Below are 20,906 nucleotides of genomic sequence, written 5' to 3' on the forward strand. Positions count from 1 at the left end.
CACTGGCTTTGTTCAGAAAGCTAGGCTGGGCCGAAGTTACAGCGGGCCTACTTCATTCAAGTCCCTTGGCTTGGAAATGAGTCTGGATTTTCAACAAAAGTGGAGAGTTGAAATCAGCCTGAGGCTTTAATTCAGTGCATATTTTCATTTGAACTTTGGAGTTACCTCATGTGCATCAGAAGGGTACAATTCATCGCTTACCTTCCACACAAGATTCCCCTTCAGAGAGTCTCAGCATTTCTAAGATGTCGTTAAAGCCATAATCTGTCACTTTTAGTACAAAACGCCCATCTACCACACAGTTTCGAGACTTTAGCCTCCCATGAACAAACTCTCTGTGGTGTAAGTACTTCATGCCCTGTAGATGACACAACAGGATTTATTTAGCAACTCATTTAACTATTTTGTGCTTTTAATACCAATTTCTTAGATTGTTAATGGCGTGAGTTATTATGATCCAGAACTCAGCTGTTTTCTCTTCTATGCAGGCAAAGTAAGCCTTTGACAACATGAGTCAGTTTTCAGATCCCTTGTAGCTCCAAAATGTTATGTTTTGGTGAAGAATGTTATCTTGTGTGTACAGAGAATTACGTGTTACTAGGAGATTTATTAACATTTCAGATACAGAATACATACATATGCATATAATTGCCAGGAATTTGGAGAATTTCCCCCAGAAGTTCTAACCCACTCTCACCCATTATTGGCAAGAATGGAAACTGGGACAAACTTGTGCATGGGCAGTTTGGCAATAGCTATCAAAATTATCAAAATTTAAACTATATGTACCCTATGATCCAGGGGTTCTACCTCTCCTCCAGAGAAATGCTTGCATGTATACACAAAGAGACAAAGATAAGACGGCTTGTTGTAGCTTTGCTTTTATAATAGTATATAATTAGAAATGCACTAAATATCAATAAGGGACTGGCTAGAGTGTGATACATTCACACTAGGGAATATTCTACAGCACTTAAAAAGAATAAGATAGACCTGTATGTAGCTGACATAGAAACAACTCTAAGCCATCAAGTAAGTGAAATATAGTAATTGCAGAACTATGTGAGAGCATGTATATTTAACAAACAAAAAAGTCATCTATAATGCTATAATGCATATAAATACACATGAAATTAATTACAAGGTGGTTGCCAAATTGTTAGCAGTAGTTAACTTTGAGGGGGAGTATGAAGAAAGAGGGTTGAGTAAATGTATTTTTCTAATATATATCATTTGAGTTTTACATTTAATATATTATTTTTGTATTTAAAAATAGGCAACCAGAAAGAAGAAAGCTGTCTAGTACTGATCTCTGCACTTGCTTGGCAACCTTTACAAGGTTTTCAAATGTGACCAGGACTCTCATTCAGATGGATTTATTCATTCTGCATATACATACATTTATATTCTAGTCCAGTCATTTCAGAACTTTGTTTGCTAAAAGTCCTTTTAAGTATCTGGCTCTTTTGCAGTGTGACACCCCTTTGTACTTGGAATTATTTTCACCCTGTGCTCTTGGATAGTCTGCACTCTTCAGTACTTCTGAGTAGAGTCTACAGTGGGCAAGATTCCCCCCATGTTGTCTAAGGGTTGCTTTTCATTTATCATGGCCTTGAGAGGATTGTCATTAGCGGCTCCTCCCTTAACTCACTGGGCTTAGCTTACAGTGTGAGCAGAAAAAGTACTAGAATAAGAATCAGGAGATTTGGATTTTATTATCAGCTCCACCACCTAATAGTTGGCTGAGAAATATTTATTGAGTACCTACTATATGTGCCAGACACTCTATAACAACGTGTACCTCATTTAGCCTCCCTGAGTCTCTGTAAAAGGAGGCTAATCACACCTATCTTAAAGGGAATTGGCATGAGAGAATGTCTTTCCCTTTCAAGGCCCCTGAAAAAGGATTAGGCTAGCAGAAAAAGATCAAGACTATGATCAATATGCAAGAAGCCCAAAAAGTCATTGATTATGCAGATCAGCCCTGTAAAAAAATGCACATATACACAATTTGCATATCATTCCGTGGCATTCATGGGATCCCCAAAAACTCCTCCATGGGACTCATCTATGAACCCTACCTTGGCTGTCAGGAGTCTTTGGCTCAGAGTATAAAGGTGATCCTTGATAGATCCACTGGTCTTTTGGTTTTCCAGTGGCACTGAGTTCCACATACACAGCCATGGTGTGTAAAGACCTGTCACCTAGTTCGAGACTGAGCCACCATTTAGAAGGGTGAAAACTAGGAGGTAGAGCTAAGTAGCCCCAAATAATCTGGGAATGAGCACTTTCTCACATCCACAAAGCAGAGAAATTGGATGAAAGAAAGGACGGCTTAAGGCAGAAGAGTGCTCAATGACAACAGGAAGTAAAGAAAAATCTGGACCTCAAATTGGGGAGAGGACAGGCAAACCTTTTCTGTATCTGTATCATATAACAGATATGGACAAAAGAACTGTGAGAAGGGTGGTGGGGGCAAAACTTGGGAAGGAAAGTGATATGGTTTCACTGGGTCCCCACCCATATCTCAACTTGAATTGTATTTTCCAGAATTCCCATGCATTGTGGGAGGGACCCAGGGGAATGTAATTGAATCGTGGGGGCTGGTCTTTTCCATGCTATTCTCATGATAGTGAATAAGTCTCATGAGATCTGATGAGTTTATCAAAGGTTTCCACTTTTGCTTCTTCCTCATTTTCTCTTCCTGCTGCCATGTAAGAAGTGCCTTTTGCCTCCCATCATGAACCTGAGGCCTCCACAGCCATGTGCAACTGTAAGTCCAATTAAACCTCTTTTTATTCCCAATCTTGGGTATGTCTTTATCAGCAGCATGAAAATGGACTAATATAGTAAGTTGGTACTGGGAGTGGGGCATTGCTGAAAAGATACTCAAAAATGTGGAAGCGACTTTGGAACTAGGTAACAGCCAGAGGTTGGAACAGTTTGGAGGGCTCAGAAGAAGACAGGAAAATTTGGGAAAGTTTGGATCCTCCTAGAGACCTGTTGAATGGCTTTGACAAAAATGCTGATAGTGAGATGAACAATAAGGTCCAGGCTGAAGTAGTCTCAGATGGAGATGAGTAATTTGTTGGGAACTGGAACAAAGGTGACTCTTGTTATGTTTTAGCAAAGACACTGGTGGCATTTTGCCCCTGCCCTAGAGATTTGTGGAACTTTGAACTTGAGAGAGATGATTTAGGGTATCTGGCAGAAGAAATTTCTAAGCAGCAAAGCATTCAAAAGGTGACTTGGGTGCTGTTAAAGCATTGTTTTAAAAGGGAAACATAGCATAAAAGTTTAGAAAATTTGCAGTCTGACAATGCAGTAGAAAAGTAAAACCTATTTTTTGAGGAGAAATTCAAGCTGGCTGCAGAAATCTGCACGAGTAGCAAGGAACCTAATGTTAATCCACAAGACCATGGGGAACATGTCTCCAGGCCACATCAGAGACCTTCATGGCAGCCCCTCCCATCACAGGCCTGTAGGCCCAGGAGGAAAAAGTGGTTTTGTGGGCTGGGCCCAGGGTCCCCATGCTGTGTGCAGCCTAGGGACTTGGTTCCCTGTGTCCCAGCTGCTCCAGCCATGGCTGAAAGGGGCCAACATAAAGCTTGGGCTGTGGCTTCAGAGGGCAGAAGCCCCAAGCCTTGGCAACTTCCATGTGGTGTGGAGCCTGCAGGTGCACAGAAGTCAGGAACTGAGGTTTGGGAACCTCTGCCTAGATTTCAGAAGATATATAGGAATGCCTGGATGCCCAGGCAAAAGTTTGCTGCAGGAGCAGGACCCTCATGGAGAACCTCTTCTAGGGCACTGTGGAAGGGAAATGTGGGGTCAGAGCCCCCACAAAGAGTTCCTACTGGGGCACTGCCTAGTGGAGCTGTGAGAAGAGGGCCACCATCCTCCAGACCCCAGAATGGTAGATCCACCGACAGCTTGCACTGTACACCTGGAAAAGCCACAGACACTCAATGCTAGCCCATGAAAGCAGCCAGAAGGGAGGCTGTACCCTGCAAAGCCACAGGGGCAGAGCTGCCCAAGACCATGGAAACCCACCTCTTGCATCAGCGTGACCTGGATGTGAGACCTGAAGTCAAAGGAGATCATTTTGGAGCTTTAAAATTTGACTGCCCCACTGGATTTCGGACTTGCATGGGCCCTGTAACCCCTTGGTATTGGCCAATTTTTCCCATTTAGAACAGCTGTATTTACCTAATACCTGTACCCCCATTGTATCTAGGAAGTAACTAGCTTGCTTTTGATTTTGCAGGCTCATAGGCAGAAGGGACTTGCCTTGTCTCAGATGAGACTTTGGACTGTGGACTTTTGGGTTAATGCTGAAATGAGTTAAGACTTTGGGGGACTATCGGGAAGGCATGATTGGTTTTGAAATGTGAGGACATGAGATTTGGAGGGGCCAGGGATGGAGTGATGTGGTTTGGCTGTGTCCCCACCCAAATCTCAACTCGAATTGTATCTCCCAGAATTCCCACATGTTGTGAGAGAGACCCAGGGGGAGGTAATTGAATTGTGAGGGCTGGTCTTTTCTGTGTTATTCTCATGATAGTGAATAAGTCTCATGAAATCTGATGGGTTTGGCAGAGGTTTCCACTTTTGCTTCTTCCTCATTTTCTCTTGCCACCACCATATAAGAAGTGCCTTTCACCTCCTGCCATGATTCTGAGGCCTCCCCAGCCATGTGGAACTGTAAGTCCAATTAAACATCTTTTTCTTCCCAGTCTCAGGTATGTCTTTATCAGCAGCATGAATATGGACTAATACAGAAAGTATTGTGAAATGATCACAACAATCTAAGGAAGATAAAATATCCCAAAACATTAAAGTTCTAATCTACAGAGAAAATCCAAGATTTCCTCAGTCTTCCCATTAACCTTTATGAGATCCAGCAGGAGTGATGATTTAAACATCCAGTCGAGTTTCACATCTTGGTTTGTCAGTATGTCTTCTAGGCTCCCTCGGGAACAGAATTCTGTCACAATGGCAAACATCCCCGAATCATAGAAGAAACCCAATAAAGGGTTAATATTCTCATGACGCAAGTCCTTCATCTGGAAATGAGAGAGAGAAATGAGAGTCACAGCTGTCCTGTCTCAACTGGGGACCAGAGTTGAGGGCACATAACTTTCTCTTGACCCTTCTTATGATTGGTTGTGTGGTTGACAGAATTTTGACTCCCATGATCTCCAACCCCTAGTGTTACTCCTGTGATTGTGTTTTGTTATACAACAAAAAGGAGATTATCAGGGTGAGACTAATCTAATCACATGAGCCCATAAAAGCTTCAAAAGAAGACTGCAGAAGATAAGTCAGAGAGATTCAAAATATGAGGACTCAACAGGCCATTGTTGGCTTTGAAGATGGGGGGAAGGAGGCTATAAGCCAAAGAACGTGGGCAGCCTCTAGAAGCTGGTAACCACCCTCAGCTGACACCCAGCAAGAAAGTGGGGGCCTCAATTAATATGGTTTTGCTGTGTCCCCACCCAAATCTTATCTTGAACTCTAGTTCCCATAATTCCCACATACTGTGAGAGGGACCCACTGGGAGGTAATTGAATCATGGGGACAGGTCTTTCCCATGCTGTTCTCATGATAGTGAATAAGTTTCACAAGATCTGATGGTTTTATAAAGGGGAGTTCCCCTGCACACGTCATCTTGCCTGCCACCATGTAAAATGTGTCTTGCTTCCCCTTCACCCTCCGCTATGATTGTGAGCCCTCTCCAGCCATGTGGAAGTGTGAGTTCATTAAACTTCTTTCCTTCATAAATTACCCAGTCTCAGGTATGTCTTTATTAGCAGCATGATAATGGACTAATATATCGATCCTGTGACCCCACTAAACTGAATTCTGCAGGCAACCTGAAGGAACCTAGAAGTGGTTCCTCCTCACCCCAGCCCTGACCCCTGCCACAGGTCTCCAGATAAGAGCACAGTGCAACTGACACCTTGACTTTGGAGTTTTGAGATGCCAAGCAAAACACCCAGCTGAGTCAGCATTGACTGCTGATCTACAGAACTGTGGGATAATAAATCAGTGATGTTTTAAGCCACTGTTTGCACTAATTTGTTACAGCAGCAATAGAAAACAAATTTAATGGCCAAAGGGGAAAGTTTCAGAAAGGGATCTCTTTTAGCATAATTATAAGTGAAACTGAAGCTGCAGATTTCTCCTTGATTCCTTTGGGACTTTCTGGAATGGAGCTCAGTGGGTCAAGAGGACTAAAGAGAGATGATACAGTAAAATGTAGAATAGATTGTCTTTCTATGAATACTCATCTACCTAGCACCTATTAAAATAGTTTCCCTATATAAACATCAGGCCAGAGCTTATACAATTTTTTTCAGAAGAAACATTTAGAATTTTGGCCACACTTTCTCTTTGCATTCATTCATTTTATTTCACTAATGTGAGAAGCATTTAGTGCATGCTCACAACATCCAAGACACTGGAATGCATGCTAGAGAAAAAGAGACAAACAAGGTAACATCACTGTCCTGAAAAAGCTTACATTCAATGAAGGGTGATAGGCAAGTAATCCAATAATTGTATTTCATTGTGAAATGTGTTCTGGAAAATGGGGGCATGGGATGCTGTGAGAGCTCAAATGTTAAGTATCTAATTCACCCTAGGGTAGTCAGAGAAGGCTTCCCTAAGGAGGTAATATGTGGACTCTCTCAAAGGACAAGTAAGAGTTGACCAGGTGACGATGACATGATGAGAGGGGTTGAGAGTGATAGCACATTATGTTGAGAAATCCACAACAGGTTTAGGTGGTCAGAATGGAGTGTAAGGAAGAGAATATTAAATACCAGACTGGAGAAACAGACAGGAGCCACATCCCATGGGACTTTATGAACCATGCTATGGAATTTGAAATTTATACTGTGGGCACTCAATAATTATCATTTATTATTATTACTATTTAAATGAGGGATGAGAGAGGGGAAAAAAGACTCCATGATCCCTCCCAGATTTTTACTTGGATACCTGGGTAGACAGTGGTGCTACATATTAATATAGGGAATTCAGGGATGAGGTAATAGTGGATATGTTGGTGCCCTACACATAAGCCTTTAACCATGCATCCCCCAACTGCTGTGACTGTTGACTGATAACTCATAGTTGCTCCATTTAAAAAAAAAAAAAAAAACTGTCCTAGAGCACAAATTAATGGTGAGCCACCTTACCTGAGAGGTTAGGTCCCACCCACAGGCCTCAGGCAATAATTTACTCACTGAGGACAGTACAAAAGTCCAGCTTCCTAGCCTCAAGGTAAGATTCATGGTATAACTTGTACTCCAGCACTTCCCCATAAGATCATACTATTGCTAGTTTCCAGCTGAAATCAAATGTTTGCTTAACTTTTACCCTGTCCTATCCTACTTGCCTCACTCTTTACTTGAAAGCATTTTCTCCATAAAAAATTTGAACAAGAATTTCCATCTCAGGCTCAGATTTGGGGTAATCTCAGCTAAGACAGATGGAAAAGCACATTTGGTGGTGGAAAGGCTGATAAATTCAGTTGGAGACATATTGAGAATGAGGTACCTACAGAACATCAAGGTAGAACTATTTCAAAGACAGTTGTATAGTCAGAGTTGGAAGCTCAGGAATGAGTTCTGACCAGTATAAATACATGTGGGAATTGTAAGCAATTAAATTTTAGGTAAAAACAGTGGGAATAGATGAGATTACCCAAGGAAAGTATAAAGAAAAAGAGAAAAAGGAAACATCAACATTTGAAGGGTGGGAAAAGGAAGAACAGCCTGCAATAAGACTTAGAAGAAAGGCCAGGAAGTAGGGAAAAGCCTATTTAAAACAATATCGTTAAAACCACAGGATTAGTTTCAGGAAAGTGAGAAAAATGCCCGCCAGAAAGAATTTCAGGGAAGTGTGATAAATACCAGAGAGGTCAGGTAAGATGAAGAAAAGTGTCTGGTGAATTTCACCATTAAAATTTATTAATTATAGAAACTTACAAGTATGTTTACACAGATATGTATATCTATATCTATCTAAATAGAGAGATAGGCTTAGAATGGTAACAGTGTAAATGAACAGCAAAAGGCAGATCTGAGATGTATTTTGGAGCCATAAATCACGTGACTTGTGCGGGGAGGGGAGGAAAGAATGAAATCAAGAATTATTCTATTTTGAACATTGAACTGATGGTGGCCCATTTATTGAGATGAATTACACTATAGGACTTAGAATATGAGCCTGCCTCTTAGAATATGATACAAGCAAATGTTAAATTATCCCTGGTGGGAATGTCAGCTATTGACCACCAAGGTTGCCTTCTAAGCACAAGAGCCTGGCACCCATGACAATTCTCTTCATCCACTGCAACCTAAACTAGTTAAGGTGGACAGAAACTCAGCCCACAAACAGCAAAACAGGCACTGCTCCTAAAGTTCTATTTTCTTATGAAGCAAGCAGCCAAAATTACTGGGCTCTGGAACTCTGTTGGAAGAAAAAGTAAAAAGTTGTCATATTCAATACTACTAGCTGTTCAACACAAATCTATTTTCTCTTCTTCTTGGGCAGAGAGCTAATCCATATTTTCCAGTCTTTCTTGGAGCTAAGTGTAGCCATATGACTGAATTCCAAGCAATGGAATAGAAGAGGAACCAATATATGCCACTTCCTCTAGGCAATTAAATGGGAGAGGAAGTGATATGTGCCATTTCTAGGCTAAGGCTTTTATACCCTCTTCCATATTATTTTCCCACTTCTATGGATGAATGCAGATGATGATACGGCCCTAAGACATAGCAGAGCCATGAGATGGTTATAGCCTGGGTCCCTGAGTCATGATATTGGAAGAGAGTCACCTGCCAACAGTACAAGAATATCTACCTTGTGCTGTTATTTGGGTGAAAATTAAACTTCTGCTGTGTTTGAGACATTACGTATTTGAAGGTCTATTTGTTAAAGCATCTAGCATTATACTAATGGTATTGGCATGGGAAAAATTCTGTCTAGATCTTTGATAGATCTCTATATGCATCCATCCTCAGCTGTAACCAATAGAGAAGATCCCGTATAAGGAGCAGGTAGATGCCTACATGCAGTCATGTCCTACCAAGATTCTGGACAACCTCAGGACGCAGAGAAAGTTTGCAACATCAGCTTTAGCAAGATGAACATTTACCGGGTAGACATGTACTTTACCTCTTCCATAATACCTATCTGGCTGGCTACCATCAAATGTTTAAGAGTTGAATGTGTCCTGTCTCTCAAGGATTTTGTTAGCTTCATATTCGACATGACATCTTTTTTTTTTCTTTTTTTTTTTTCTTTTTTTTTTTTGAGACAGAGTCTCATTCTGTCACCTAGTTGGAGTGCAGTGGCACGATCTCGGTTCACTACAACCTCTGCCTCCTGGGTTCAAGCGATTGTCCTGCCTCAGCCTCCTGAGTAGCCGAGATTACAGGTGCATGCCACTACACCCAGCTCATTTTTCATATTTTTGGTAGAGACGGGGTTTCGCCATGTTGGCCAGGCTGGTCTCGAACTCCTGACCTCAAGTGATCCACTCGCCTTGGACTCCCAAAGTGTGACATGACACCTTTAAGCATACAGCCACCAGAGACATCTGTTCCTAAGTCAAATACTGACCTAAATTATCTGAAAGACTCCTTCACCCACTTGAAAAAAGTTCCTAGGATGTCATAACACCAGAATTAATCTCTCCGTGTCCCTCTTCCACAGCAGCTGAAATTTCATCCTAGAGGTGGGTGTGTATACCTTTATGAAAATGTCCTTCTCCACATAGGTGCTCACCCGCAACTATATCAGCAATTGCTGACTATTTTGACAAGAAAATGTTCTTTTTTTTTCTTTTTTTCTTTTTCCTTTGTTGTTGTTGTTGTTGTTGTTGTTGTTGTTGTTGTTTTGAGACGGAGTCTCACTCTGTCACCTAGGCTGGAGTGCAATGGCACGATCTCAGCTCACTGCCACAACCACCTCCCAGTTCAAGTGATTCTCGTGCGTCAGCCTCCCAAATAGCTGGGATTACTGGTGCGTGCCACCATGCTCAGCTAATTTTTGTATTTTTAGTAGAGACAGGGTTTCACCATGTTGGCCAGGCTGGTCTCGAACTCCTGACCTCAGGTGAGCCGCCCACCTTGGCCTCCCAAAGTGCTGGGATTACAGGCACCAGACAGTGTGCCTGGCCTCAACAAGAAAATTTTCTACCTCCATGAGTTAATTGGTGATTCATGTCTGTTTCCTGCATTTATTTTTATTTTTATTTTGTTGTAAAGAGCTATTGTTCAAGACCTCCTATCCCTGGATCAACCTACCCACTATCTAACACCCAGAGGTCAATTGTCATATAGAACACATTAACCAGGTACTAGTGAAAGACTTCTGATCCTATATTTCCCACTAGCAATATTTTATTCATTTAACAAAGTTTTTTAGTACCTATTATTTTCCAGGTCCTGAGAGAAAGACTGGGGACAAATGATGAACAAAATGTTACATGGTTTCTGACCTCTTGTTTTAACCAGATGATTACACAATGATACAAAATTTGTGACTCTGACAAGTCCTATGGAGGAGAGTTACATAATGTGAGTATGTATAATTGGGGCTTTGACCAATCAGAGAAGTTGGGACAGGGCTCACGGGAAGTGAGAATTGATCTGGGAGTTAAAAGATGAGTGGATTAAACCATGCAAAGCAGGGAAGGAAAAGTATTTGAGGGATTGTAATAGTACAGGTAAAGGCTTTGTGCTGGGAGCATATCATAATCCAAAGACTAAGTAAACGCCAGTGTGCCTTAAGCAGAGTGGTTGAAGGAAATATGATGGTGATATAAGACTGAAGAGACAGGGAAGAGCCAGATTATACAGAATGTAATAGGTCATTTTAAGTTGCTATTTATTTATATTAAAAATGATTATAGGGACATTGAATACCAAGTAGGGTGTAGTAGGTTATGGCAGACCACCATTCCTGATGCTACAGCTTTTAACAACTAGAAAAATTGAAAAAATATATTTTAAAAAAACCACTGGGGATATGCAGGTGCAAAAAAAATAATCTAAAATTCAAAGATGCAAGAGCCCTTCTAAGATAACCAGGCTGTTGTCCGCCATTTTCTTCCCTGAGGACATTTGCTGATTTCCAGCACAAGCCGAAGATTGGGCTTAGTTTAACAGAAAGAATTTGCTGGGAAAATGCAAAACCTGGTAATGCTTTTGGCAATTGTGGAAGACTGGTATCACAATTAATAAATTTCAGGAGACCTAAATGTGAGCTAATTTTCTCCCCACAGCATATTTTCTGAGTCTGGGGGCTATAGAGGAGACTAGAAAGCTTCTATAAAATTGTTTGAGATCTTCTGTAGTTTTCCGATATTTAGGAAACAAAGTCTCACTGAAGAAATAGGGCCTGCGGCAAACATTCGGTTGGTGTCTTCCTCAAGAAATTTGCCAAATTTGGAAGCAGCATGGATTGAGAGTAAAGGAAAAAGGTTATGAAGTACAGTCTGAATATCCCAATCTTTCAAAGTGGAGGAGACAGACTTGTAGACTCTTGGAAAGATATGCCTGAGAAACAGTAGAATTTGTGGTGGACTGAGTCTAACTAAAACTGCAACACAGCTTCAATCCAGCTCAATCTTTGATTCGATTAATCTGATTAGTTCCTTACCCAATCCACCTAACAAATGAAAAGAGAAAAATCCTTGCTGGTAGAACATATGACCTGGAGCTTCTACAGTTTATTTACATAAAATATCTAGCATAAAATAAAAAATATTAGATATTTGGGAATGCAGAACAAAGTCAGAAGACAATTGAACAATGTCTTTAAATACTCAGTAGACAAAGAAACCTATAAAATATGAATCAAATATTCTAAAAACCTGAGACAGTGGAGAGTGACTGAAAGCAGAAATGGAGGTAGAACTATATTTGAAAGACAACTAAAATGAGTAAAATTTGGATTTACCTCCAAGAACAAAAAAAACAGTTCTTCAGAGCAACACCACAGAATCCAGAGTTTCTAAAATGTATTATTCATAATATTCAGTAATGAACCAAAAAGCCTTAGATGTACAAAGAAATAGAAAAAATGTGACCCATACTCAGGCTAAAAAAAGGTCAATAGAAATTAATCTCAAAATGACACAAATGTTGTGATTAGCAGAAAAGGCCTTTAACACAGATTTTATAAATATATTGGAATATTTAAAGGACAACATATGCAAAATGAATATTTGGGTATAGAACATGGCAGAGAAAAAGAAACTATAAATATGAACCAATTGAAAACTATATAGCTGGAAAATATAATAACTGAAGTAAAAAAATTTGCTAGGTGGGCTTAGGAAATGACATAAGAGTAATGAACTTGAGGAGAGATCAATAAAAAAATACCTAATCTGAAAAACAGAGGGAAAAAGGATAAGTGGGACAATATCAAACAGACTAACACATAAGTAACTTGAGTTCTAGAAGGATATAAAGAAAATGGGGCAAAACAATTTTTATAGAAATAGTGGTCAAAACCTTTGTGAATTTAGTAAAAGACATCAACTTAAAATTCTAAGGAGCTCATTGAACTCCAAACAGAATAAACACAAAGAAAATGCCCTACATACATCATATTCAAACTCCTACAATCCAGAGATGAGCTTAAAATCTAAGAAGTTCAGTGACCCACCAAAGAGATTAAATACAAAGAAAGCAATATCTAGACATTTAACAGTCAAAACCCTGAACTATGATAATAAACTTTTGAAAGTAGTCAGAGAAAAACAGTACACACTACATACAAAGAATGAATAATGGCTGACTTCTCATCAGTAACAAAGAAATACAAAAAAAAAATGAAACGAAATATTTAATATGCCAAAAGAAAATAAATGCAGCTATCAACTCATAATTCTGTACCAAGCATAAGTATCATTCAAAATTGAAGACATTATCAAATAGACGAAAACAGAAAATTTGTCATCAGCAGGCCTGCAATACAAGTAATGCCTAGGGGGAGGATCTTCAGGTTGAAGAGAAAAGATGCTAAATGGTAACTTGGCTCTATTAGGAAATAATTAAAGTTATCAGAAATAGTAAATATGTTGATAAATATAACAGAATATATTTTTATTTCATTCTCTTAATTTGTATGAAATGCATATGAATGCTTAAAATAAATTTTAACACTATATTATATGGTTCACAATAAATGTAGGTATATATATGATAATAATAGAGCAAAGAATAGTAGGCTAGTAAATGGGACACTGCCGTTACAAATTTCCTATGTTTTAGGTAAAGAAGTGGAATATTAATTCTGAGTAGTTTGTGATAAATTCAAGATGCATTTAAGCAATTCCTAGAACAGTCATTAAAAAGTGCAAAAATGTATCGCTAAAATGCCAATATAGGAAACAAAATGGAATATATGAAAAACACTTTTAGCCCAAAGGAAAGCAAGGAAAGGGAAACAAAGGAGCAAACAGAGACATAGATGAGTCAAATAGAGAACATATAGCAAAATAGATGATGAGAAATCCAACTATGTCAACAAGTGCCTTAAATGTAAGTAGCCTAAACATTTCAATTAGAAGACAGATTGCAGAATGGGGAGATAAAAAGAAAGAACCAAATGCCTGCTCCCTAAATAAGATGAACAGTAATCCAAAGACACAAATGCATTGAAAGAAAAAGTACAGAAAAAGTGAATCACGCAAAAACTAATCAGAAAGCTAAATTGGCTATGTTATTATTGGAGAAAATAGAAATCAAGAAAATAAGTATTATCAGACATAAAGAGGGACATTTCATAATGATAAAATAATCAAGACATAATAATAAAATGTATATGTGCAAAGATGTGCTGGATCATAAGAAGAATATTTTGCATATTTCTTACCATCTCTGTGTTCAATGACATCACATGGGTAGTCCCAAATTAGTTACAATGGAGGTACTTACAGCACAGAAATCAGGAAATGCTCCAAATTAGGGATCTTTTTCAGAAAGCCTGTTGTTAAACATTTACTAGATGTACTTAATAATAGAACTTCAATGCACCTGAAGAAAACACTCACAGAATTAGAAAATAGGAAAATTTTATGGTAATTGATAAAACATATTGACAAAAATGTAGTAAGGATATAGAAGATCTGAATCACACTATCAACCATCTTGACCTAATTGATATTGATAGGATTCTACACCAAACAACTGTACAATGTGCATTAATTTCAAAGTATGTGGAATGTTCACCAACATAGACCACATGCTTGGCTATAGCCAATGTTTTTGATACATTTCAAGATTAAATTTGCAGATAATATTCTTTGACCACAACAGAATTAAATGAGAAATCTATTAATTGTGGTATCCAGAAGGGCCACAAATATTTGGTAATTAAGCATATATTTCAAAATAATACATGGGTCAAAAAAGAATAATGAAATTATAATTATTTCAAGCTGAAAGGTCAATGAAAATGTAACTTATAAAATTTTATGGGATGCAGCTACAGCGGAGCTTAAATGTAAATATGTCATTTAAATTAAAAAGAAAGAATGTTCAAAAAATAAGAATGAATAAACCAAAAATAAGCAGAAAGAAATAACATAAGGGCAGAGATCATAAAAATAGAAAACAATCAAAATGTAGAGAAAATTAACAAAATCGAAACATTGTTCTTTAAAACAAAAGTAATAAATTTAATAAATCTCTAAGAAGACTGATCAATAAAAAAAGAAAAAGAAAAAATTATTAATATCTAGAATGAAAGATATGGTATCACTACAGATCATACAGATATCAGTAAGGTTATAAAGGAATTTATAAACAATTTTATGCTAATAAAGTCAATAACGAATTTGACATTTCTTGAAAAACACAACTTATTAAACTTGGCACAATATGAAATAATAATCCTAACAGCCCTATATTTAGCAAAGAAATTGAATTTGTTTTCAAAAACATCCCCACAAAGAAAATCCAAGGACCAAATGATTTTATTTGCACTCCAGCCTGGGCGACACAGCGAGACTCCGTCTCAACAAAAAAAAAAAAAAAAAAATTTAATAATAAATAATACCAGTCTTACACAAACTCTCAGAAAAAGACAAAGACGTCCAAACTTGTTTTATGAAGCCAAACATAATGCTGACAAACATTAAAAGTATAGACTAATTCTTCTTAAAAACATAGATGCAAAAATTCTTTTAAAAGATTAGCAAATATCGTCTACCAATATATTAAAAAGATAATCTATCGTGACCAAGTGGAATTCATCCTGGGAATATTAAGATGTGCTTAATATTTCTTTTAAAAATGATGTAATTCACCACGTTAACAGAATGAAAGAGCAAAACCATAGAATAATTGCAATAGGTAGCAATATAAATATAAAACCTCTTTATGATTAAAAGAATCACAGAAATGCAGAAATGTGAAAAACTTTCAGGTAACATCAAACCTAAAAATAAAACATTGATTCCTTTTCCTCTAAGGCCAGGAACAAGGCAAAGATGTCTGCTGTTACCATTTCTACTCAACTTGTATAATAGTATCAAAACTTTAATAAGAAAAAAGTAAAGAAAACTTAAATAAATGGTGACATATACCCCATTAATGGACTGAAAGACTCAGTATTGTTAAGACATCCATTTTGCCTAAATGTCTCTATAAATTCATTGCAATCCCCATCAAAACTTACAGAAAGCCTTGTGGAAGTAATAGACAGGCTGATTTCAAAATTTATTTTAAATTTAAAGAATTTACAATGTCCAAAACAATCTTGAAAAAAAAAAGTTAGAGGCTTACACCACTTGACTTTAGGAGGTACTCTATAGTTATGATAACCAAGGGAGTGTGATATTGGCATTATGGTTACACTAATGAGTGAAGGAAACAGAACAGAGACTCCAAAAATATATGCACACATACATAGTCAGTTAATTTTTCTCCAAGTTACAACATTAATTCAATGGAAAGCTTTTTAAAAACAATTGTTACTGGAACCCTGGGTATCTATATGCAAAAACTGAACCTTAATCATTGTCTCAGTCTGTACACAAAAAGTAATTCAAAATGGATCATAGGCTTAAACCCAGAATCTTGGACTGGGGGGAGGGAGAGAGACAGAGAGAGAGAGAAGAAAAGAAAGAAAGAAAGAGAGAGAGAGAGAGAGAGAGAGAAAGAAAAGAAAAAGAAAGAAAGAAAGAAAGAAAGAAAGAAAGAAAGAAAGAAAGAAAGAAAGAAAGAAAGAAAGAAAGAAAGAAAGAAAGAAAGAAAGAAAGAAAGAAAGGAAGGAAGGAGGGAGGGAGGGAGGGAAGGAAGGGAGAGAGAGAAAGAGAGAAAGAGAGAGAAAGAGAGAAAGAGAGAGAAAGAGCGAAAGAAAGAAAAGAAAGAAAGAAAGAAAGAAAGAAAGAAAGAAAGAAAGAAAGAAAGAAAGAAAGAAAGAAAGAAAGAAAGAAAAGAAAGACAAAGACAAAGAGAAAGAAAGTAGGAGGCACAAAGGGGGAGGACAAAGGGAGAAGAAGGGGGAAAGGGAGGGGAGTTGGAGGGGAAAATAAAATGATAAATTGGACAATTGGACTTCCTTAAAACTAAAAATGTTGCTCAACAGAAGACATCATAGACAAGCCACAAATTGAGAAAAATAATTACAAAATAAATAGTTCAGCAAAGGCTATTCAGGATATATAAAGAATGTCTGTAATTTAAAAATAAAAATACAAAAAATTCCCAATGTTTAAGAATGGGCAAAAACTTGAAAAGGCTCTTCACACAAGAAGATATACAAGTGAATTGTAAACACGTTAAAAGGGTGCTCAACAATTTTAGTCATCAAGAAAATGCAAATTAGAGTATAAGATACCATTTCATACACACTAGAAAGGCAAATATCAAAAAGACAAATGTTATTAAGAATTTAGAGCAACTGGAACATTTCCGATGGGAACGTAAAATGCCAAAACCAATCGGTTTTGGAGAACAGTTTGGATGTTTCATATAAAGCTACACATACAACTACTCTATGACCCAGTTCTATTCTTATGTATCTACTCAAGAGAAGTGAAAATATATGTTCACAAAAGACATATATAAAAATCTTTATAGTTTTCTATGAAAAGATGGCCACCACCACTAATTAATAGAGAAATGCAAATCAAAACCTCTGGGAGATATCACCTTAACCCCATTATGATGGCTACAGAAAATAAGTGTTGGCAAAGATGTGGAGAAATTGGAACACTTGTGCACTGTTGATGGGGTTGTAAAATGGTGCAACTGCTATGGAAAACAGTATGAAAGTTTATAAAAAATATTAAAAATAGAACCATCACATTAGCCAGCAATCTTACTTCCAGATATATGTACAAAAGGATTGATAGCACAGTCTCAAAGAAGTATTTCTACAACCATGTTCCTAGCAGCACTATTCACGTTAGCCAAGAGGTGGATGTAACCCAAACATTTAACAATAAACAAATGCATAACATACAATGGACTATTACTCAGTCTTAAAAAAGAAGGAAATCCTGTCACATGCTACAACATGAATGAACCTTGAGGACATTATGCCAAGTGAAATAAGACAGTCACAAAAACATAAATACTATATGATTATACTTACATGAGATATCTAAAGTAGTGAAACTCATAGGAACAGAAAGAGTGGTAGTTACCAGGGGCTGTTGGAAATAGAAATGGGGATATTTTCAAGATCAGATTTGCAAGATGAAAAAGCTTAAGATTTGCAAGATGAAAAAGTTCTGGAGATATGTTTCACAACAATGTGAATATGCTTAACACTACTGAATTGTATACTTAAAAATGGTTAAGATGGTAAATTTTATGTTATGTGATTTTTTTACCATAACGAAAAATGTTTATAGTTGCCTCATTCATAAAATCGTCAAAAAAACTCTTCTGGTGCTGATGAGTTGATGGGTGCAGCACAGCAACATGGCACAAGTATACATATGTAACAAACCTGCACGTTATGCACATGTACCCTAGAACTTAAAGTATAATAATAATAAAAAATAAAAAAATAAAATAAAATAAAAAAATAAAAAAATTAGAATCAAGCCAAATGTTCAACAGGAGAATGATAAAGAAATTGTGATATAGTCATAAAACGAACTACTACTGGCAATTTAAAAAGTGACCTACAGGTATATGCAAAATCGTAAGTTAATCTTAAAAAGCATTGTGCTAACAGAAAGAAGGCAGGCACAAGATACTGTATCATTCCATTTACATAAAATCAAAGAACAGAAAAAAAATATTAATTTATTTTAATAGACATTAGAATAGTGATTGCCTATGGGATAGGAGAAATTACTGAAAAGGAGGACAAATGAACTTTCTGGTGTAATGAACATATTAGTAACTTTTTTGGAGAATGGTTACATAGATACATGCAATTGTCAAAATTCATTGAACAGAACATCTAGCATGTGTACATTTTATTTTATATTACACCTGAATAGAAAACATATTTTATAAACACAATGAAACATTATGCTAAGTGAAATGAGTGAGTCACAAAATGACAAATACTGTATGATTCTACTTATACAGGATATACAAAGTAGTGAAAATTCATAGGAAAAGAAAATAGAATGGTGTTTACCAGGAACTTCAGGAAGGAGGAAATGGAGAGTTGTTTAATGAGTACAGAGTTTCAGTTTTTCAAGGTGAAAAAGTTCCAGAGATTATCAGCTTAAGGAGATTTTGGGCTGAGACAATGGGGTTTTCTAAATATACAATCATGTCATCTGCAAACAGGGACAATTTGACTTCTTCTTTTCCTAACTGAATACCCTTGATTTCTTTCTCTTGCCTGATTGCCCTAGCCAGAACTTCCAACACTATGTTGAATAGGAGTGGTGAGAGAGGGCATCCCTGTCTTGTGCCAGTTTTCAAAGGGAATTTTTCCAGTCTTTGCCCATTCAGTATGATATTGGCTGTGGGTTTGTCATAGATAGCTCTTATTATTTTGAGGTACGTTCCATCAATACCGAATTTATTGAGCGTTTTTAGCATGAAGGGCTGTTGAATTTTCAGCAAAGTCTCAGGATACAAAATTAATGTGCAAAAATCACAAGCATTCTTATACACCAGTAACAGACAAACAGAGAGCCAAATCAGGAATGAACTTCCATTCACAATTGCTTCAAAGAGAATAAAATACCTAGGAATCCAACTTACAAGGGATGTAAAGGACCTCTTCAAGGAGAACTACAAACCACTGCTCAGTGAAATCAAAGAGGACACAAACAAATGGAAGAACATACCATGCTCATGGATAGGAAGAATCAATATCGTGAAAATGGCCATACTGCCCAAGGTTATTTATAGATTCAATGCCATCCCCATCAAGCTACCAACGAGTTTCTTCACAGAATTGGAAAAAACTGCTTTAAAGTTCATATGGAACCAAAAAAGAGCCCACATCTCCAAGACAATCCTAAGTCAAAAGAACAAAGCTGGAGGCATCACGCTACCTGACTTCAAACTATACTACAAAGCTACAGTAACCAAAACAGCATGGTACTGGTACCAAAACAGAGATATAGACCAATGGAACAGAACAGAGTCCTCAGAAATAATACCACACATCTACAGCCATCTGATCTTTGACAAACCTGAGAGAAACAAGAAATGGGGAAAGGATTCCCTATTTAATAAATGGTGCTGGGAAAATTGGCTAGCTGTAAGTAGAAAGCTGAAACTGGATCCTTTCCTTACTCCTTATACGAAAATTAATTCAAGATGGATTAGAGACTTAAATGTTAGACCTAATACCATAAAAATCCTAGAGGAAAACCTAGGTAGTACCATTCAGGACATAGGCATGGGCAAAGACTTCATGTCTAAAACACCAAAAGCAACAGCAGCAAAAGCCAAAATTGACAAATGGGATCTAATTAAACTAAAGAGCTTCTGCACAGCAAAAGACACTACCATCAGAGTGAACAGGCAACCTATAGAATGGGAGAAAATTTTTGCAATCTACTCATCTGACAAAGGGCTAATATCCAGAACCTACAAAGAACTCAAACAAATTTACAAGAAAAAAACAAACAACCCCATCCAAAACTGGGCAAAGGATATGAACAGACATTTCTCAAAAGAAGACATTCATACAGCCAACAGACACATGAAAAAATGCTCATCATCACTGGCCATCAGAGAAATGCAAATCAAAACCACAATGAGATACCATCTCACACCAGTTAGAATGGCAATCATTAAAAAGTCAGGAAACAACAGGTGCTGGAGAGGATGTGGAGAAATAGGAACACTTTTACACTGTTGGTGGGATTGTAAACTAGTTCAACCATTATGGAAAACAGTATGGCGATTCCTCAAGGATCTAGAACTAGATGTACCATATGACCCAGCCATCCCATTACTGGGTATATACCCAAAGGATTATAAATTATGCTGCTATAAAGACACATGCACACGTATGTTTATTGCGGCACTATTCACAATAGCAAAGACTTGGAATCAACCCAAATGTCCATCAGTGACAGATTGGATTAAGAAAATGTGGCACATATACACCATGGAATACTATGCAGCCATAAAAAAGGATGAGTTTGTGTCCTTTGTAGGGACATGGATGCAGCTGGAAACCATCATTCTTAGCAAACTATCACAAGAACAGAAAACCAAACACCGCATGTTCTCACTCATAGGTGGGAACTGAACAATGAGATCACTCGGACTCAGGAAGGGGAACATCACACACCGGGGCCTATCATGGGGAGGGGGGAGGGGGGAGGGGGGAGGGATTGCATTGGGAGTTATACCTGATGTAAATGACGAGTTGATGGGTGCAGCACACCAACAAGGCACAAGTATACATATGTAACAAACCTGCACGTTATG

At 37.6% G+C, this 20,906-nt stretch overlaps 1 protein-coding gene across 1 annotated transcript in view; it reads right to left on the reverse strand.

The window, feature by feature from the left end:
* Positions 1-20,906, reverse strand: part of GUCY2F (guanylate cyclase 2F, retinal) — a 111,042-nt gene that overhangs the window by 34,111 nt on the left and 56,025 nt on the right. The window contains exons 9-10 of the mRNA XM_050775226.1: positions 4,887-5,063; positions 202-358 (exon numbers count right to left, since the gene is read on the reverse strand). Of these exons, the coding sequence (XP_050631183.1) occupies positions 202-358; positions 4,887-5,063 (334 nt within the window). The remainder of the gene's footprint in view (positions 1-201; positions 359-4,886; positions 5,064-20,906) is intronic.

Source organism: Macaca thibetana, chromosome X (assembly GCF_024542745.1).
Source record: "Macaca thibetana thibetana isolate TM-01 chromosome X, ASM2454274v1, whole genome shotgun sequence".
NCBI classification, from domain to species: Eukaryota; Metazoa; Chordata; class Mammalia; order Primates; family Cercopithecidae; genus Macaca; species Macaca thibetana.